The sequence below is a fragment of the Podarcis liolepis genome, assembly GCF_965112155.1.
Source record: "Podarcis liolepis genome assembly, chromosome: 17".
In the NCBI taxonomy this organism is placed as follows: domain Eukaryota; kingdom Metazoa; phylum Chordata; class Lepidosauria; order Squamata; family Lacertidae; genus Podarcis; species Podarcis liolepis.
The window spans coordinates 40,486,155-40,507,012 of record NC_139571.1 but is presented as its reverse complement, the minus strand read 5'-3'; the positions used below and the strand labels follow the sequence as shown (position 1 = coordinate 40,507,012).

At 45.7% G+C, this 20,858-nt stretch overlaps 1 protein-coding gene and 1 long non-coding RNA gene across 4 annotated transcripts; one reads left to right on the top strand and one right to left on the bottom strand.

The window, feature by feature from the left end:
* Window positions 1-4,505: 4,505 nt before the first annotated feature.
* On the bottom strand, window positions 4,506-14,741 carry COPS7A (COP9 signalosome subunit 7A). 3 transcript variants are annotated; one of them, XM_083481996.1, is made up of 8 exons: window positions 14,614-14,741; window positions 12,930-13,140; window positions 10,970-11,045; window positions 9,637-9,725; window positions 9,340-9,542; window positions 7,231-7,336; window positions 5,698-5,849; window positions 4,506-5,124 (listed from the first exon to the last, which is right to left on the bottom strand). In XM_083481996.1, exons 2-8 carry the CDS (start codon window positions 13,089-13,091, stop codon window positions 5,085-5,087), a joined length of 828 nt encoding a protein of 275 aa, XP_083338122.1. In that variant the 5' UTR covers window positions 13,092-13,140; window positions 14,614-14,741; the 3' UTR covers window positions 4,506-5,084. The 3 variants fall into 3 exon arrangements, with proteins under 3 accessions (XP_083338122.1, XP_083338123.1, XP_083338124.1); XM_083481997.1 differs by having other exon boundaries at window positions 14,397-14,657; XM_083481998.1 differs by lacking the exon at window positions 14,614-14,741 and adding an exon at window positions 13,746-13,896.
* Window positions 14,742-15,661: 920 nt separating this feature from the next.
* On the top strand, window positions 15,662-19,345 carry LOC310696529. Its single transcript, XR_014520615.1, has 2 exons — window positions 15,662-16,226; window positions 17,027-19,345. It is a non-coding gene; the product is annotated as an uncharacterized lncRNA (long non-coding RNA).
* Window positions 19,346-20,858: the final 1,513 nt, after the last annotated feature.

Genomic DNA, 20,858 nt, shown 5'->3' with positions numbered 1-20,858 from the left:
CCCATCTCTTCCAGGGTGGCTAAATATTGTGCTGCAGTATGCAGGGATTAATTTTCACAAACATATAATTTTGCTTTTCATGCCTGGCGTTTTATAGTATGATCCAGCTATTAGTAATTTTATTGCTGTGGGTTTCTATTTTGTTTTGTCAGGTGTTATTTTATATATCTGCAACAAAGTTTCTTTTCGGTCACTGATTGTAACAAAGAGATCGACTGATTGAAAAGCCCTAAATTTCCCCTGCTTCACAACTGCAATACAGATGTTCAAGGGTTGCTTGCTGCAGCTAAAAAAAAAGAGAGTATACTGGGGGCGGGAGGCCTGTGGTCTAAAGCCCTGAACCTCTTGGGCTTGCTGATTGGAAGGTCGGCAGTTTGAATCCCCGCAACAGGGTAAGCTCCCGTTGCTCTGTCCCAGCTCCTGCCAACCTAGCAGTTCAGAAGCACGCCAGTGCAAGTAGATAAATAGGTACCACTGTGGCGGGAAGGTAAACAGCGTTTCCATGCGCTTTGTTTTCCGTCACGGTGTTCTGTTGCGCCAGAAGTGGTTTCGTCATGCTGGCCTCATGATCCGGAAAGCTGTCTGTGGACAAACACCGACTCCCTTGGCCTGAAAGCGAGATGAGTGCCGCAAACCCATAGTCGCCTTTGACTGGACTTAATTATCCAGGGGTCCTTTACTTTTTACCCTTACCTATACCAGGGATAAGGAATGCGGGTGGCACCGTGGTCTAAACCACAGAGTCTAGAGCTTGCCGATCAGAAGGTCAGTGGTTCGAATCCCCACGATGGGGTGAGCTCCCGTTGCTCTGTCCCTGCTCCTGCCAACCTAGCAGTTCAAAAGCACGTAAAAAGTGCTAGTAGATAAATAGGTACCACTCTGGCAGGAAGGTAAACAGAGTTTCTGTGCGCTGCTCTGGTTCGCCAGAAGCGGCTTAGTCTTGCTGGCCACTTGACCCGGAAGCTGTACGCCGGATCCCTCAGCCAATAAAACGAGATGAGCGCCGCAACCCCAGAGTCGTCTGCGACTGGACCTAATGGTCAGGGGTCCCTTTACCTTATACCAGGGACACAAACCTGAATAAAATATTGCGGCGGGGGCAGGTAAGCCCCACCTCGCATAATCAGTCATGTGACACAGCACCCAAACACTATTTGAATAGGAATTCCCCTCAGCTTTGAAGGGGTCAGCCCCCTCAAACATTTTATTGGGAGTGCCAAAGGGACCTCAGCCCCTAGGAGTTGGTTCCTATAGAGTATACGTATTAGCAGTAATTTTATTTTATTTGCACAGTGTTGTCAATGTACATGGCTCTTCCTCGTTTCCTAGTGGTATGCAGCAAGACACAGTAAAAGGAGTGGGGAAGTTTCAGAAAACAGCCTTGGAGGCACCAAAGGGCCTGATGGAAGGACATGTGAGAGCTGTTTTGGCTGAGGGAATAATCTTACTCTGCTGCGGGTCTAGTGAAGGACTTGAAATTTGAGGGTCAACAGACTCAAGACACACTATTGGTTCCCAGGGGCCAGAATGGAAGCGCGACATAAATGGAACCAAGCATTGAGGCTGCTTTGAATCTCCAGTACCCAATTTTGATGAACAGGTGCCCAGATGGATACAGATGCCCAGAGTGGTTTCCCCGCCCTCTCATACCCAGACGGGACTTGGGAGTTTGCGTATTATCTTCTTGAAATGCCTGTGACTTCCTTCTACCTACCCATTATCAGCCATGACCTTCCTTTTGCGTCATAATTCCCATTCTGCTTTCTTTTACTTCTCCCAGTAAAGCATGGGGGGGGGGGCGCCTCTCTTCTGTTTTTAACCAAGACAGTTTATAACTAATTATTATTATCTGTGCCCCAACCTACCCATACCAATGTCATAAGTGGCTCCCTGTACGTTGCCAAGCACAATTCAAAGTGTTGGTGCTGACCTTTAAAGCCCTAAACGGCCTCGGTCCAGTATACCTGAAGGAGCGTCTCCACCCCCATCGTCCTGCCCTGACGCTGAGGTCCAGCACCGAGGGCCTTCTGGTGGTTCCCTCACTGCGAGAAGTGAGGTTACAGGGAACCAGACAGAGGGCCTTCTTGGTAGTGGCGCCCGCCCTGTGGAACACCCTCCCACCAGATGTCAAAGAGAAAAATAACTACCAAACTTTTAGAAGACATCTGAAGGCAGCCCTGTTTAGGGAAGCTTTTAATGTTTAATAGGTTATTGTATTTTAGTGTTTTGTTGGAAGCCGCCCAGAGTGGCTGGGGAAACCCAGCCAGATGGGCGGGGTATAAATAATAAATTATTATTATTATTATTATTATTATTATTATTATTATTATTATTATTATTAGTGTTGTGTGTGTGGCTTGTTTTCGAATTCAAATCAACAGCTCATATTTAAAGCCATGATTAGTTTGGGACCCAGTGCCTAGACCATGGGTAGTTAACCCATGGAAGGGGTGCCTGGGGGCCTGATCTGCACCCCTCTTGAGCAATTTTTTACTGGCCCCTTCATATCCCCTTCCATTTTGGCAGCAACAGCAATAAGGGAAGGAACACAACACAGCCGTATCTTGGATCTCAAATGCCTTGGCTCCTGAACAAATTGGCTCCTGAACAATTGAAACCCAGAAGGGAGTGTTCCGGTTTTTCAACCATTTTTGGAAGCCGAACGTCCGGCGCAGCTTCTGATTGGCTGCAGGATGCTCTTGCAGCCAATTGAAAGCCACGCCTTGATTTTCAAACGGTTTCAGGAGTCGGTCTCCCGGAACGCATTGTTTGAGAACCAAGGTACGACTGTACTAGGATGGGTGGAGAGGTTTAAACTTCAAGGATGCAAATCACCCCTCTTGCATCACCAGATCACTAACTTGGTGAGCAAGGAGGAATCACTCTGCCTGCGTGGGTGCAATTATGTGTGAAAGTGTGTGGTGGCCACACCAACTATTTTGCCACTCCCACTGCTGGTGTATGGCTCCCAATTGGCCAAGCAAGAAGCCGTATCAGAGTTCAAGGACATATTCCAGTTAGGCAAAAACAGTCGAGGGAGGTACAAAGCAGAGTGTGGCAAAGCCTTAGAAGAGGCCTGAAAATGAGATTAAGAGTAGGGTGGTAGACTGTATTTCACCCCTGGGCCAGATGTTCCTCAACCTGGACCCATTTATTTAAAAGCATAAAGATGTGTTTCTGCTAATTACCTTCTTCTAGAAAACACTCTTCCAAAACGGATTCATCGCTGCATAGCTCAACGAAAAGTGCATCAAACACACTCTCCGCATTTTCAATGACCAGCAGCTATCAGCTGGAGATATATCCAAAATATAAAACAGGACTACAGTGGTACCTCAGGTTAAGAACATAATTTGTTCCGGAGGTCTGTTCTTAACCTGAAGCACCGCTTTAGCTAATGGGGCCTCCTGCCGCCGCTGTGCGATTTCTGTTCTCATCCTGAAGCAAAGTTCTTAACCCGAGGTAATATTTCTGGGTTAGTGGAGTCTGTCACCTGAAGCGTCTGTAACCTGAAGCGTCTGTAACCTGAAGCGTCTGAAACTCGAGGTACCACTGTAAGTGTTTCTGCATGCCAAGAGGATTTTCTGCAGAAGTGGAGGTCTAGAACTTTTAACTACCTTTTAATGGCTAAGTAAGAATTCTATTTTTAAAAAACTTTTTTTTTAAATTGATTTTCATCAAGTTATGAATGAAAAAGCACCAAGTTTCCTCTATGGCTTTCCATTTTCAGTGGTGGGTGTAGATCTATCCCGCCCCTTGATTTTAAGATGTGCATATATATTGGTCTCTGCTAGAAATGGATTGCAAGAAACCACAACAGGTTCCACACTATGAGAGCACCTGGGCCAAACATGGCACGTATACTGAAATTGCACATTTTGCCAGACCACTGAGGGAGTAGTTGACTTCATTTTTTAAGGCTCAGAATGGTCAGAAACCCAAGCTCATTTAAAAAAACCCACACAAAACCCACACACAGCTCGTTCATTTTTTCAGATATTAGAGGGTGCCTATACAGTGTGGTCTCTCCAGGAATGCCGCAGATTTTTGCTGCCTATGCTACTTCTGACACAGGCAGGCAAAAATGTTCCTTTTAAACCAGGCCTTTGGTTGATACAATTTACATCCTATGCCCTTTGTGTTTTTTTGTGTGGTGGTGGTAGGGCTACTGGGTTGTTGTTTTCATTTTTATTACGTATTTTGTGGTTTTATATCTTGATTTTATTCTGTGAACTGCCCTGAGACCCCTGGGTATAGGGAGGTATATAAGTCCAATAAATAATAATAATAATCCTATTAGTTGGTCACCAATGCAATAAAGTGCAAGGGGCAAGGCTTCTCTCTCCTGTGGCCCCAATCTCTCATTTCAAGCAGGACACGAAATAATTCTATCCCTTGCCAAATGGAATTCTTAGCTCCACACACATCACCTCCCATCCTGTTTCCCCAAAAAGAGAAGGGTCGCCAGTGCAGTAATGAAATGAAACCAAAGTGAAGACAGCTCCTGTAGATATGTCCATAGATTTATTTCTTTAAATCGCTTTATATATTTATACTATTTTTCCCCCAAAACAATTCATCCGACACACTCACACACGCCCCCTCCCCACCCCTGATCCCAGGAAAGCAAATGATTGAGATGTCAAGCTGTGTCCCAGAGCAAATGTCCCAGGATCTGCTTGCAGAACTAAAGTGGCTAACAGCTGCCAGATTCACTTCCACCCAGGCTTCCACCATATTCTGTTGGGTGCAAAGATAACTGAAGCAGAGGTCACTTTATGGCTCTTTAAAATGCACCCCACACGAGGATGGGGACGGGGAGAGACAGAGAAGAGGGAAAGCAAAAGAAGAAGTTGTTGCAGGCAGAAAATAAGTGGGAAGGATTAGGAGAGAGCAGCAGAAGGTGAGAATGGATGAAAGTATCAGGGGAGGAGCAAAACAGAAAGAACAAACTACATGCAAGGGGGGGGGGGAGAGAAAGAGAGACTGGGAAAGGGGGAAGGGATTGCACAGAAAGACATCCAGGTTGGAGAAGAAAGCATCACACGTGGGACATCTGCCGTCCTCCCCAGCCAAAGGTCCTGCTAGTTCGACTTGGACCAGATCTTTGCACTGCCTCTGAGCCTGCAGAGAAGGAAAAGGTGTTAGAATGAGCGCCAGCAGGAATTTTCGCCTAAATTAGGGATTTTATAGAAACTACGTGGTTAATGGGACGCGGGTGGCACTGTCGGTTAAACAACAGAGCCTAGGACTTGCTGATCAGAAGGTTGGCAGTTCGAATCCCCGCGACAGGGTGAGCTCCCGTTGTTCGGTCCCAGCTCCTGCCAACCTTGCACTTTGAAAGCACGTAAAAGTGCAAGTAGATAAATAGGTACCGCTCCAGCGGGAAGGTAAACGGCGTTTCCATGCGCTGCTCTGGTTCGCCAGAAGCGGCTTAGTCATGCTGGCCACATGACCCAGAAGCTGTACGCCGGCTCCCTCGGCCAATAAAGCGAGATGAGCGCCACAACCCCAGAGTCGGCCACGACTGGACCTAATGGTCAGGGTCCCTTTACCTTTTACGTGGTTAATAATCACCGAGCCCCAAGGTAAGGGAGTTGAACTGTAGGCAAAACATAAGGGGTGCGGGTGTCTCTCTGCTTTCCTAGCCCATGTGCAGAGAGAAGATGGCCAGCCTTGAACAGGATTCCACCTCACCCTTTGCCTTTGGAAGCCTTTTTGCTGGCCTGGCGCTGGTTGGTACCCGGAGCCGGTTCCCGGAGTTCGGAGAGATGCTGCTCAGGATCCTGGGATGTCGCTGCGGCGGCGGCGGCTGTCGTCACTTTAATTGTCTTCTTCAGATTTGCTACCTGCTGGGGCAAGAGGGCAGGGGGAGTGGGGAGGGAAGAGAAACGAGGAGAACAAAATTAAAGTGCCCAATTGAAAGCAAACAAACAACAGCATAGTTCATTATCCTGGAGGCAAAAAAAACCCCTATGTATGCACCAAGAATACAGGAAAGTTCTCTCCTGGCATCTCAAGGAGAAGGTAGCTAGGCAATGCCTCACCAGACTTACCTGAGGGATGTTATCTTCTCTCAACAGCCCATCCAAGGTGTACGGTTTCTGATTTAGGAGGGATCTGTCTCTGCAAATGTTGCTACAGAGTTCTCTGGTGTCCTGCACAGTTTGCTGCAGGGACTTTCCATTTAAACTGAGGCTGCATATTTGTGCGTCATCTGATGTCATAATGATGTCAGATACTGATGATTAGGTTGTCAAAGTTGGCCCACAGGAGTGGAAATGATAAGGATATGGCCTGCCAAGCCGAGAAAGTCCCCCATCCCTGCTCTACATACACTTTATGGCCGGTGAACTAAGGCCAGTGTACTGGAAGAAGCAAAGATCACCAGGGTCGAAATGTTGATTCTTCAACATCAACTTCATGGGACTACAGTGGTACCTCTGGTTACGTACTTAATTCATTCTGGAGGTCCGTTCTTAACCTGAAACTTCTTAACCTGAAGCACCACTTTAGCTAATGGGGCCTCCCGCTGCTGCCACTGAGTGATTTCTGTTCTCATCCTGGAGCAAAGTTCTTAACCTGAGGTACTGTTTCTGGGTTAGCGGAGTCTGTAACCTGAAGTATATGTAACCTGAAGCCTATGTAACCTGAGGTACCACTGTAGTCATGTTGTGGGGTGCCCGATTATCGTCTTCCAAAGCAACTACTCTAGTCCCAACTTAAAAATGGAAAGTGTATTGCTGGTGGTCAACAAAAGAGGCTCAAAGAATCCCTCAAGGCAAGTCTAAAAAAATGTAGTATAAACACCGAAACACTGGCCTGCGAGCACTCCAGTTGGAGAACAGCCTTTACCAAAGGTGTCATGGGTTTTGAAGACGCTCAAACCCAGGACGAAAGGGAGAAACATGCTAAGAGGAAGGCACGCTTGGCAAAACCCTCACCATGATCAACTCCTGCCCGGAAACCTATGTCCCCACTGTGGAAGGATGTGTGGATCCAGAATTGGCCTCCACAGTTGCTTATGGATTCACTTTTGATACCATGTTTATGGAAGACAATCTTACTTGGCTACGAGTGATTGCCAAAGAAGAAGAACGAATTGCATCTCTGAGTTTAATTCATTTGGGGGAGAGTGTACCGTAGCCGCTCAGTGTTCCAGGACTATAAATGCAGCATAAAACCCTATGCTTCACCACCATGTTAGATACCTCAGTCCTGCTCACTCACCTCGCTCTCAATCTGCTGCTTGAGACCCAGCTGCTGCTCTTTGTGCTGATTAGCCCGGCTCACTTGTTCTTCAATGCTTGAAAGGACGACCTCACAGCCCTGGCACCTGTAAGAGGCAGGCAAAAGGTGAACAAGGCAGGACAGAGGCTTACAAAGCAGCCTGATAAGAGAAGCACAAAGGCTTAGAGAAGAAGGAGGAACACAGGCATCAAAATACAATTCTGTAGAATTATAGGAAGCAAAGAAGTGAGAAAGATGGCAGAAGAACATGGGATTTATCATACAGGGCTGCAATACATACATAAAAATGCCACCATATGCTTTTTAAAGGTTTCGTCAAGTAACATTTTTTATGGCCAAAAAATAAACATTGTAAAAATAAAATAAAAAATGCCACCATTAGGTTTTGCCACGGCTAGGGCCAGGGTTATTTATGCCACAATCCCACTGAAAAAGCTCAGGGTGCAACCACCGAAATTCAGCTTCCGAAGTATCTTAGCTTTTAATTTAAAATAAACCAAAAGCACACATACAAAGTTGTTAGCCCTTACTGCTATAGTGTAAGCTTTTACTGTGCAACCTTCCAGAGAACAGAAGGTTCACAAGATACAAATCCCACAATTAAAACGGAAACTTAAGCAATAAACATAGAATTCAGATATGCCAATGGGCTTGTCCGATATTGAAACATCCCTGCAGTGGCTCACTGCCAAGTCTGAAATAGTTTTTGCTCAGGTTCCAGAGGCTGCCAAGGTACAGAAGGAACCCCTGTGGGTCACATAAACACATGAAACATGGCTTTCCTGAAACGAAATGGAACTGTAAGGGGGCTACAACAGCACAAAGAAATTTGCTCAAGTAAAGAACATAGCATGTAAAGTGGAAGGCCTTCCAACTCAGAAGCGCCACAAATACAAATTCACAGTGCAAATGTGACCCAGTGGTTCTTATCTTCCATTGATTGTGGCAGCTCGTATGGTGCAGAAGGGAAAGCAAAATGCCACGAAAGCTCATCTGAGGCTGATGAAAACAACAGCAGCCAAGTAAGAGGTTCTATTACACTCATATTTTCAGTACCAGCTGGGGAAAAAAAGATTTTAAAATAATTATCAATGGGTGTTTTGGTTAAAGTTTTAATATCAGCTTGTGGAGGAGCTGAGGATCTGCGGAACCAAAGTAGGGTGCAAGGTACCTGACGACCCATACCATAACACAGTTTTGATAAGTGGCTATCTGGGGTGTTTTTCTGATTCTTCAGCATGGCATTAAGTACATGGGCTGTAGTTAAGGGCAGCCCCATCCCTGCCCCAATCTAAGCTGCTGGAATACAGCATCAGCAAAAGGTAAGCCTGGGTCCCTGGTATCTGAGGGCTGGCCCTTCTTCCACCTGCTAACAAGCGGTGCCAACAAGCTTTTGTTTTTTGTTTTGCAACCTGGGAATCGTCCCAGCTTTCTGTGGTGTTTTTTTTTGGTCCTACCTATTTCTGATCCTTGAAGTAAAGAGAACATACTGCTTTAAATGCATTGTTGTAGCTTTTTGTGGGGAACTAGCAAAGGGAGATGTTCAGGAATTAAAAAGTTTGGTGTATGAAGTTTGGTGTATAACACAAAACGGTTAGCAAAAGAAACACATGGTGGACACTGTGGAGCACCCAACAGTGTGGCGCCAAGGAGGAGGAGGAGGAGGAAGAAGAAGAAGAAGAAGAAGAAGAAGAAGAAGAAGAGGAGGAGGAGGAGTTTGGATTTGATATCCTGCCTTTCACTCCCCTTAAGGAGTCTCAAAGCGGCTAACATTCTCCTTTCCCTTCCTCCCCCACAACAAAGACTCTGTGAGGTGAGTGGGGCTGAGAGACTTCAGAGAAGTGTGACTGGCCCAAGGTCACCCAGCAGCTGCAGGTGGAGGAGCGGAGACCCGAACCCGGTTCCCCAGATTGCAAGTCCACCGCTCTGAACCACTACACCACACTGGCTCTGGAAGAAAGAGCTGCTATTGTTAGATTCCACCCTGCAATAAGGATTACGTCCAGTTCCTTCTGTCAGAAGAGCTCAGCTACAGCCTGCCCCGCTGGTCTGTGTTTGGCCCGTGCAAGTTCACAGAGTCTTCCTTACCATTCCTGAAGGGTGCGAGTGATGGCACTGAGTTCCTCCCTGCGGATGTCCCTCCCAATGCTGTAATCGACCTCTAATCGCTGGTTGCGTTGGTCCAGGCTCCCCCGCAGTACATCTGCGTACACGGCCTCAATCACCAAGTCCTCCAGCTGACGCACATTCTTCAGCTGGAGCTGCTCCAGCAGCACTGCGTACGGAATGCACTGTGGGCGGTGGTGGGGACACAAGCTGGCGTGAGGCGCAATCCCCCCAAAGAACGAGGAGGACAGGCAATAGAACAAGAGGCACATAGATTACCTTGAGCTTGGAAGCCAACGTGACAACAGACAGATGGCGCAATTTGTTCTTCTGAGCCTCTGTTAATGGAGGCAGATTCCCAGCTTCAGCTGCTCTCGGGAGACAAGAAAGAATAGCTATTATCACAGCAGGTTCAATTCCCTCAAATCTTCGTTGCCAGTTTTGGATTAGGTTCCACCGTCTCTTTCCATGCTCCATCTTTTTTCCAAATTTCTATTCTATTATTTTTGGGTCAGTCTCAGAGGCCCTGCTCTCAAACCGCTAAGGTGGGTTCTCCCCTTCAGCAAGGGACAAACATTTACATAAGCAGAACACATACATACACAGTGATTCCCCCCCCCCAACCATCCCATAATCCTACACACACACACTTTTTGGGATCTAGACCCTGAAAGCAACAAATCCAGAGCAGGCCAGCAAGTCTAAATAAATACAGCTTCTGTGTTTCAGAACATCTACCCACCCCATTCAAATAATGTTTGATGTTATCGCTACCGGTAAAGGTAAAGGGCCCCTGGATGGTGAAGTCCAGTCAAATGGGACTATGGGGTGCAGCGCTCATCTCGCTTTCAGACCGAGGGAGCTGGCGTTGGTCCACGGGTAGCTTTCTGGGTCATATGGCCAGCATGACTAAATTGCTTCTGACACAACGGAACACTGTGACGGAAGCCAGAGTGCACGGAAACGCCGTTTACCTTCCCACCACAGCGGTACCTATTTATCTACTTGCACTGGTGTGCTTTCAAACTGCTAGGATGGCAGGAGCTGGAACAGAGCAACGGGAGCTCACTTCGTCACGGGGATTCAAACCGCTGACCTTCTGACCGGCAAGCCCAAGAGGCTCAGGCGTTTAAACCACAGTGTCACCCGCATCTAACCACCCCATTCAAACAATATCTGCTGTTATCGCTACCACTCCAGAGCCTGCCCAAGAACTGAGAGCCATTCTGCTTCTATGCAGCACAAGTACTTGGCCAGAGGCGGTAGAAAAAGGAGTTGCAACAAAGAAGGGGAGGATATGAAAATAGAGACGACAGAGCAGATTAGCGAGATCACAAGCTATTGGACAACTTCTACAATACTTCAATATCCAGTGGCCCCATTTTGTATCCTCATCTCCTTTCTGATCTATAGAAATGTCACCCACTTATTTCTGCAATTCTTGATCCTAGGCAGGATTGGTCCTGAGCTGGTACACCCTGATTTAGGATAAAGGTTTTTATTTTATTTCTCCAGATCCCTTAATTGCATTGGCTCTGCTCTTGGTTTTCTGTATCTTCCCTCACAACCACAATTGACAATTCCTGTTTCCCAAGAACAAGAGAAAACATACCTAAGTAATCTGAGTATGTTCCATACGCAAAGACTGTGAGCAGGCGGAATACAGCGGCGAACTCACTGTCAGCTAGCTGAAGGAAAGTGGGAAGGGGGGGGGGGAGAGAAACACCAGTAGAAACATATGAGAAATGACAAACATTCTATTTGCTTACAACATCCTTTCCAATCTGTCTCAAAGGGAGCACAAGTTTCATTGCTAATGAAACAGAATTTTGCCCTTGCTCTTTTATTACAAAGGATTCTTGCTCACAAAGGTTGTGAGCAGTGAATATTGTGGGCCTGTCTCAGGAACTTCCACCCCAGCTGGAGATCAAATTAGGCCAAGTTCTCAGGAACATGATAAACCTCTGTATGGGCTGTACCACTCTAGACAAAGGTGGGGGCTCACAAGATGTAGTGTCCCTCCATATAATAATTTTACAGTCCCTGTATGCAGAGAACTAGATGCTAGGCAGAAGAGTTCTAGCGTGGTCTTCTCTTAGAAATGCCAGTTTTCTATCATTTATTGACATATGTCTCCAATGCGGCCCAGAATAATCCATTCAAAGGTCTACCACCTCAATGAGAACCATGTCAGCGTGTGTTTGTTGCACACACTCCTCACAACTTTCCTCATCTTAAGGTAAAGGGACCCCTGACCATTAGGTCCAGTCGTGACTGGCTCTGGGGTTGTGATGCTCATCTCACTTTATTGGCCGAGGAAGCCAGCGTACAGCTTCCAGGTCATGTGGCCAGCATGACTAAGCCACTTCTGGCGAACCAGAGCAGCGCATGGAAACACCGTTTACCTTCCCGCCAGAGTGGTACCTATTTATCTACTTGCACTTTGATGTGCTTTCAAACTGCTAGGTTGGCAGGAGCAGGGACCGAGCAACGGGAGCTCACTCCATCATGGGGATTCAAACCGCCAACCTTCTGATCGGCAAGTCCTAGGCTCTGTGGTTTAACCCACAGCGCCACCCGTGTTTCTCATCTTGTCTGGCTGTATTTCAGAGGTGCTCAAATTGCAACTTTTTGTAGCTGCGAAAATGCAATCCCTGCTCAGCCACAAAGCTTACTGGATGACTGTCACTCAGCCTAGCCTACTGCACAGGAAAATGGGATAAATTTATAATCTAGCCAGATTTTCAAGAAGGTTGAGAGGGTGAAGAGCAGAATACCTCCCTGCCACTACAGCAAGCTTTTCTTACTATGTATTAGGATTCTGTGCTGTTGTCATTGAAAAGTATTTAAAGGAACACTGTATGACAGCTTAGGAAAATGGTATACTGGCAATGGCTTCCATATTGACTTCTCTGGCAAATGACCCCTAAATACCAATTATGGACCTTCTAAGCACTGCAGAGGATGCACCATGTAGCGCACTAGCTAGTCCTCACCATAATTCTTGCAAACTAATAGCATGCCAGGGAAGACACACTAGCCCTCCCTTAACGCCACCCATCGCGAGGGAAAATCAGCAGCCCTACAGGGAAGCTTGTGTGCCATTACTGATGACCTCATTCCAGAATCCCAGGTGGCTTTCAGGAACCCCAGGGCTCCACAAATGCCGTATGAAAAGCGCCTACACATAGCGTGTTTTCTTCCATCATTATGGGGAAAGGCCCCTAATCCCCATTCATTACTACACGCCAGTTTGTAGCAGATAGTCAGCGAGAAACTTGCTGAAGCTGCTCATTTAAACCGAGCGCAGAAATAAAGTTGTCAGGTGGTGTGAAACACTGAAACCCAGCTTTGTAGGGGAAATATATACTTTTGTAGAGGTATATATAAAAATAGATAGGTAGGTAGATAGATAGTGCTATGTCAGGGCTGAGAGAGGCTGCCTGGCCTACCCTAAATAGAGGTATGAAGGTTTCCTTCAATTTGGGGGGAAGGGAGTGGAGTCCTTCATCTACCTGCTTAGAGCACTATAAGGTTCCCTAGGCCTTCGCCTCCCACATCTCAGAGCTCACCTCGCGAACGTTGGGCATGTCCAGCAGTTCCCCAAAGACGTAAATGCCAGGGGCTTCGAGCACTTGATGAATGAGGCTGGCCAGGGCAGCTCCACGGGCAGATTTCGCCAGCAGCAGGAACTGCTCCTGGTTCTGCCCCGTCACCTTCACCTCGGCTGCCATGATGTCACCAAGTCAGCCTGCTTCAGGGCCAGACCGCAGCCTCCACAAGCTAAAGGAAGGAGGAAGTTTGACAGCTGAAGCTTTCCCTCCCATTCTTTCCCCAGAACAAAAAATCCACGTTAAACATGTACAGTGGTACCTTGGTTTGCAAACAGTCTGGTTTGCATACATTCTGGATTACAAACATGTCAAACCCAGAAGTGTGTGTCCCGGTTTGCAACTTTTTTGGATTACAACCCGTTTTTAGGGGGTTATGAACAAAAAATTTTTGGAGGCCCCATTGGCGAAAGCATGCCATGGGTTATGACCTGTTTTGATTTACAAACGGACCTCTGGAACGGATTATGGTTGTAAACCAAGGTACCACTGTACATTTACACAGAATAGGAACACAGAATTGTACCAAGACTAGTGAAGTGAGCTGAGAGAATATAATTCTCTGCTAGAAAATTATCCAGAGAATATTCTCCACAAACTGTAAATTCTAATGTAAGAACCAGTTTTACAACCCACCTTTAAAAAATCTAGTAAATAATAAGTCAAGCTCATATAAACAGAAGCTGGACGGTAGAATTTTTTGGGTTAACTCCTTAACAATCCAGGTAGCCAAAGAAGGCTGCATTCCTAACCTGATCCCACCCATGTCCCACTTACTAGGGAGCAAGGCCCGCTGAATTCACTTGGGCTTACTTCTGAGTAGACATGTTTAGGGCTATGCTGCAGTCTACAAAGGCGGCTACACCTGCCAACTCAGGGCTGTGTGTAAGGTAACAAAGAGCACACAGGCAGATCCGTTTGGGTATGCAGGGCCTGTTCCAGGGAAAGGAAAGGTAGGTGGTGAGGGGGGAAGGAGAGAGAGTGGGGAATGGGGGGGCGAGGCATGAGAGCACCAGCAGGATCCGCGCAAAGAACCTGAGGGATGGAACAGGTGGTAGAAAGGGAGGTCCACCACCTGCTTTTCAGCCATAGCTCTCAACTTTTCCCTTTTCTTACTATTCGGAATAAGGGACTTTCCCTTAAAAAAGGGGGAAAAGTTGACAGCTATGTTTTCAGGTGAGCGGTCCAGGGCCTGTCCAATACATTTTGGTGCTTCAGGTGGACCCCAAAAATGGTGCTCTATTTCCCCAATAAGGAAAAAGGGGTGAGGGAAGACTACATTTATTATTATTATTATTATTATTATTATTATTATTATTATTATTATTATTATTATTATTGCAATAAGGACAAGGTGGGGGTGGGGAAAAGAATGATACCGGGATCTACTGCCCCTGTGGATCCTGTCGCCTGAGGTGCTCGCCTCACCCTGCCTCGTGTGTGGGTCAGCCCTGAATAAATAAAGGTCAAGATCCGGATCTGCTGCCCCTGTGGATCTTGCTGCCTGAGATCCCCTCTCCTCTTGCTTCCTGGGTGGGCCGGCCCTAGCAGTGGGGGGCCCAGACCCACCACCCCTCTCTCTCGTCTCCTCCACCCCCCCCCCCCCCAGGCAGAGGAGACAACCGCTTGCCAGGCCGCTCCCTACCTGAGGACTTTCCCTTCCCCGCTGCTGGGGAGACCCTCTCTGCCAAGAGACAGACCACTTCCGGGTTGGCGGCGTCACAGCTGCCCTCCAGGCCACGCCTCCTCGCGCCGCCGCCTCATTGGTCGGCTCTTCGCTTGGCCACGCCTCTCGTTCCCCTCCGCGGCGGAGTCGCTTTCCGAGCGGCGAGGTCGCCTCTATCAAGTGGCTTCGGCCGTGCGTCTATGTTTGCTTTCGTTTTGGCGGGAAATCGCCCGTCGATTTTCCCTCACGCTTGAATAAGGGCCGTTTGCCTGAGGGAAAGTCCTGTCCAGCCAAGATCATACTAGTCTATTTCCTTCATAAAATGTAATAAATCGCTTGGTGGTTCAAAACGCACACCAAAAAAAACACCTCAAAAGCCGTTTGCGAAAAGCTAAAACGGTTAAAACCGTGAAAGTCATTCACAAGCCCGCGCTTGTAAAAATAAACGAAAGTTAAGATGGTAGATTACCTCAACTTTCTAAGCACTTTACATTGTGGGCATATAGGAGAATAATATAACTCGGTGGCCAATCGCTAGTCACACACCAAAATGCCGGCCAAATAAGCCTCCCGCCTAAAAAATAAAAATAAAATACAGATCAAAACGCGCAGTGAGAAAACATGCCTGCCCTTTTGCTCCACGTTTTGGCAGTTTTAAGGCTGGCTCTAGAGTACAGGATTTCCTTTCAGCGACAGGAAAATGTTTACTAAAAATAAATAAACGAGGCAGAGTACCTCTGAGCATGTGCAAAGTACTCCCCGTTCCCCTCACAAAACCTAATCTCTTTCCCACTATCAGAGTTTCCCAAACTTGGGTCTCCAGCTGTTTTGGGACTAAAAGTCCCATCATCCCTAGCTAGCAAAAACCAGGGCTCAGGGATGATGGGAACTGTAGTCCCAAGAAACAGCGCTGGACCCAAAAAATTGTTGGAAAATGGGATGGTTATAGAAGATATGTTCAAAAATACAATAATAGTTTTGACTCCGTGCTAGCAGGAACTAAAAGGAGCTGGACAATAATTAAGGATTTATTATGTTTTCAGAATGTATTGGAAAAATTATATAGAAAGGTTTATTGTTTTGTGTACATTCAAATGTAAGATAAAATATATGCAAAGGGACTTGACAGGAAGTCAAAGTTGAAGAAAAGATTTTGGAAGATAAAAGGGGGAAAATATTTACTTCCATTATTATCTTTTTGTGTGTGGGTGTCTGCACATATGTGTGTTTTTGTATGCAATGTTTGGGAGGAAACAAGACGGCAAATAACAAATAACAAACTAAATATTGATGTATGTAATTTTTATTTATTATATTTAGTGGTAGTATGGCTGTATTGTTTTTTGTAACATAAAATCATTCAATAAAAATTATTTATTAAAAAAAAAAGAAACAGCAGGCGACCCAGGTGTGGGAAACCCTTTTACATTCTGGAAATTAGCTAAGGCGGTGAATTCTGGCCCTTTAGCAACCCCAAACTAGACTTTCTTCCCACCCCACAAGGCAGTTTCCATGAGCTGTGTGTCTGCGTTAAGGCTTCATAGAATGGTAGAGTTGGAAGGTACACCAAGGGTCATCTAGCTCAACCCCCTGTAAGGCAGGAATCTCTCTTTTTTTTAAAAAAAAAATGATATTTATTGAAATTTTACAGACAATAAAGGGTTACAAGATTAAAAATAAGAAATAAAAAAGAATAACAATAATAAAAGAAAAAGAGATACAAAAATACAAAAACAAAACACATAAAAAGTAAGAAAAAATTAAAAAGAAATCAATATTTTCATGTCTTATATTTCATTTACTTGTTTCCTGACCTCCTCACCCCCCCTTTTTTTGTATTCCAGTTCACATAGTTAATTCAGCAAATCCTTACCCTCTATCATTTATCTTTACTCAATATCTTAACCTATTATGACTATATATTTTAAACCATTGTCAATCCGTATTCACATATTCTTGTTAATCTTTTTACCAATACCGCTTATTTTCAATCCAACATCCCTTTAACATTCATTAATTTTACAGTATTTCTGCAAGTAGTCTTTAAATTTCTTCCAGTCTTCTTCCACCACCTCTTCTCCCTGATCTCGGATTCTGCCAGTCATTTCTGCCAGTTCCATGTAGTCCATCACCTTCATCTGCCATTCTTCCAGTGTGGGTAAATCTTGTGTCTTCCAATACTTTGCGATGAGTATTCTTGCTGCTGTTGTTGCATACATAAAAAAAGTTCTGTCCTTCTTTGGCACCAATTGGCCAACTATGCCCAAGAGGAAGGCCTCTGGTTTCTTCAGGAAGGTATATTTAAATACCTTTTTCATTTCATTATAGATCATCTCCCAGAAAGCCTTAATCTTTGGGCACGTCCACCAAAGGTGAAAGAATGTACCTTCAGTAAGGCAGGAATCTCAACTAGATTATATATGATGGATTGCCACCCAACTTCTCCTTAAACACCTCCAAAGAAGGAGAGTCCACCACCAGTGGGAGACTGTTTCACTGTCAAACAGCTCATATCGTCAGAAAGTTCTTCCTGAATATTTAGCCAGAAAACTTCTTATAACTTGAAGCCATTGCTTCCAGTCCTACCTTCCTGAGCAGGAGAAAACAAGCTTCCTCCATCTTCCATGTGACAGTCCGTTATACATTTGAATATTGCTATCATATCTCCTCTCAGTCTCCTCTTATCCTTCAACAGTCCCTCATTAAATTCTTGGTCATCTTCCTCTGCACACATTTCAGTTTGTCAATACAGTCATACTTCTAGTTGCGTTCGCTTCATGTTGCGGATTTTTGGGTTGCAAACGCGGCAAATCCGGAAGTGTATAGAAGCACTGCTCTAGTTGCAGACTTTTCAGGGTGCGAACGGCACCCCAGAATGGATTGTATCCTTCTAGAGGATACCACTGCATCCTTCTTAAATGGTGGCATCCAGAACTGTTGTTGGTTAGTCGTTTAGTCGTGTCCGACTCTGTGTGACCCCCTGAACCAGAGCACGCCAGGCACTCCTGTCTTCCATTGCCACAGTTTGGTCAAACTCATGCTGTAGCTTCGAGAACACTGTCCCACCATCTCATCCTCTGTCGTCTCCTTCTCCTTGTGCCCTCCATCTTTCCCAACATCAGGGTCTTTTCCAGGGAGTCTTCTCTTCTCATGAGGTGGCCAAAGTATTGGAGCCTCAGCTTCAGGATCTGTCCTTCCAGTGAGCCCTCAGGGCTGATTTCCTTAAGAATGGAGAGGTTTGATCTTCTTGCAGTCCATGGGACTCTCAAGAGTCTCCTCCAGCACCAGAATTCAAAAGCACCAATTCTTCGGCGATCAGCCTTCTTTATGGTCCAGCTCTCACTTCCATACATCACTACTGGGAAAACCATAGCTTTAACTATACAGACCTTTGTCGGCAAGGTGATGTCTCTGCTTTTTAAGAAGGATACTACTGTAAATGGTGGCATCCCGAACTAGACACAGTATCTTCCAGGTGTGGTCTGACCAAGGCTATTACTTCCCTTGATGGAGACACTAGACTTCTGTTGATGCAGTCTAGAATAGTCTAGAATAGCATTAGCTTTCTTTTTCTTCTTCTGCTGTATCACACTGCTGATTCATGTTAACCTTGTAGTCTACTAGACCCTAGATCCTTTTCACATGTACTACTGGCAAGCCAGGTGTCCCCCATCTTATATTGGTGCAGCTGGTTCTTCCTGCTTAAGTATAGAACAACAACAACAATTTTATTATTTGTACCTTATTCATTTTATTATTTGATCCTTATTCATTTATTTACTTTACCTCATGCATACCCTCCCCTTTACCTTTCCCCTCTCTCTCTGAATGTCTGTATGGAGAGAAACAGTCAGGTTGTGCATCTATAGCAGTGACGACAGGAGGAATGACGACTGGGAGAGAAGAAACGCAGCAGCAGAACCGGACGCCTTCATCTGCCCCAGCTGCAACAAAACATGTCTCTCCCATATCGGTCTCTACAGCCACAGCAGGCACTGCAACCATCCAATAGTTGGACTTCACGCCCAAAGGGACACTCTGCCATTGTCTTCCGAGACAGACGGATACCAACTCAACTGTATGTCTGTGTTTAAAACTGGACAAAATCCAGCAAAAGTATGGTGTGTGTTTTATAGTAAAAAGAGACTGTCCCCTCTCTCTGTATATGAAGATGGGCCACTGTGCAATTGTCATTGAAAAGGGGGGGGGGGTGATAGTTTCACACAAAAACTGTGTTCAGCTGAGGTACCCTTCAAAAGACCATGAGAGGCTCTGATTTTTCAGTGCTGTTGGCTGGGAAAAGGCTCTTTCCAGTATGGGGAACAGTAAGACACCATCCGATATTGTCTGTCTGTCTGTCTGTCTGTCGCAACAAGCAACAGAACCACCAATTGTAGAATGCTATTTCCAGAGAAACTTTCCCGGCCCCTACTTTGTCATATTTTCAGCAACAGATGAATACACTTTTAGTCTCCTGGCCAACTGAAGAACATTAACGGTTTGGCTTTTGGTGGCTGTTTTTGTGTTCATTCTGGAGTTAGGAGTGGAATACTTTTTAAGGAAAACTTTTAGTATTTCCATATCTTTTTTGTGCTAATGAACTTGCCACTGTGTATTGTATTTTTGTATTTTATTGTCCTGTAAATTGCTTCAGGACTCATTTTGAGTGTGTGTAGCAATATGAAAATGTAATAAACTAAACTGAACTATTGATCTATCAACACTTCCAGCCTAAGGCTGCAGTCCAAACTGCAATTACCCAGGAGTAAACGCCACTAGATTCAATAGTGCTTACTTCTGGTGTGTGTAGTCACACCATGTATTTAATAGGTGTCCGCCCCACCCCGAAAGAATAGTTGGAACTGTGGCTTACCCCTTGCAGAGCTACAATTCCCAGCACCCTTAAACTACACTTCCCAGGATTTCTGGGGAGTGTAAATATTGGTACTTTAAATGCATGGTGTGCATGCAGACATGGTTAGGATTGCATCACCCACCTGTCAAATTTGGTTCACTAGGAGATTAGGCCATCAAAGGTTTCCTCACCCCGGCATCGGGTAAAGATATCCCGCCCTGTCAGTGCAAACAGAAATGAATCTGACACTAATGAAGCCATGCTGATGTTGTAAAGGTAAACGTAAAGGGACCCCTGACCATTAGGTTCAGTCGTGACCAACTCTGGGGTTGCGGCACGCATCTCTCTTTATTGGCCGAGGGAGCCGGCGTTTGTCCGCAGACAGCTTCCGGGTCATGTGGCAAGCATGACTAAGCCGCTTCTGGCAAACCAGAGCAGCGTATGGAAACGTCGTTTACCTTCCTGCTGGAGTGGTACCTATTTATCTACTTGCACTTTGATGTGCTATCGAACTGCTAGGTTGGCAGGAGCAGGGACCGAGCAACGGGAGCTCACCCCGTCACGGGGATTCGAACTGCCGACCTTCCGATTGTCAAGCCCTAGGCTCTGTGGTTTAACCCACAGCGCCACCTGTGTCCCACTGCTGATGTTGTAGGGGGCATAATAGGGAGCAGAGAAATAACTGCACTACTCTCTAGGGCAATAATGTGAACACACACACTGTGCGGTAGCACAGGCCGCAGGATAGTGATTTTCTCAAGGTCATCTGTTGAATATGATGGCTAGGCAGGGATGCAAACATAGTAGTATCACACAAAATCCAACACATTATTCACCACACAAGCCTGATTTCACAATACCCTAGTTTATGAATATTCCAGCATTAAAAATTATTTAAGAAGGATGGAATTCAAACACATGGCGACACTAAAGTTCAGTGCCCAGTCTTACTGCTGAAGCCCACTATCAAACAGCCATTCACCTTGCCGAGTCATGTGTGAAGTCTTTCTCTAGGCATTTAATTAAAAAGTAGCCAAGTGCAGCCTATTGGAAAGGTCCAGCGTTCTAAAGGTGTTTTATGTGTGGCTGTGCGACATGACTTTCCTTCCCAAGTTTCCTTCACAAAATTACTAGTTTCCTGGAGAATCCGCCGGAAGACTCACCAAGTTATGTAAGGAGCATGAGAGAAATGTTCCATTTTAGCACAGTATGGGGCATTAGCAAGGAAGACATTAAAATGGTAGCGCTTGGGAAGCAGCGAGGGAACATTGAAATTTCCTAGGACGTTCTGTTTCAGAACCATCCCTACATGCCGAAAATTCGAAAGGAAACTCTAGCATGAGGCAGCTATGTTGGAATTCGTGAGCAA

What these genes read in the sequence shown, in the direction of transcription:
- COPS7A (XM_083481996.1), bottom strand. Translation starts at nt 13,091, where the DNA reads ATGGCAGCCGAGGTGAAGGTGACGGGGCAGAACCAGGAGCAGTTCCTG. An exon ending in ACTCGCACCCTTCAGGAATG is followed by an intron (nt 7,337 to 9,339) that starts GTAAGGAAGACT and finishes TGCCTCTTACAG; the next exon opens with GTGCCAGGGCTGTGAGGTCG. An exon ending in AGCAGCAGATTGAGAGCGAG is followed by an intron (nt 5,850 to 7,230) that starts GTGAGTGAGCAG and finishes TTGCCCCAGCAG; the next exon opens with GTAGCAAATCTGAAGAAGAC.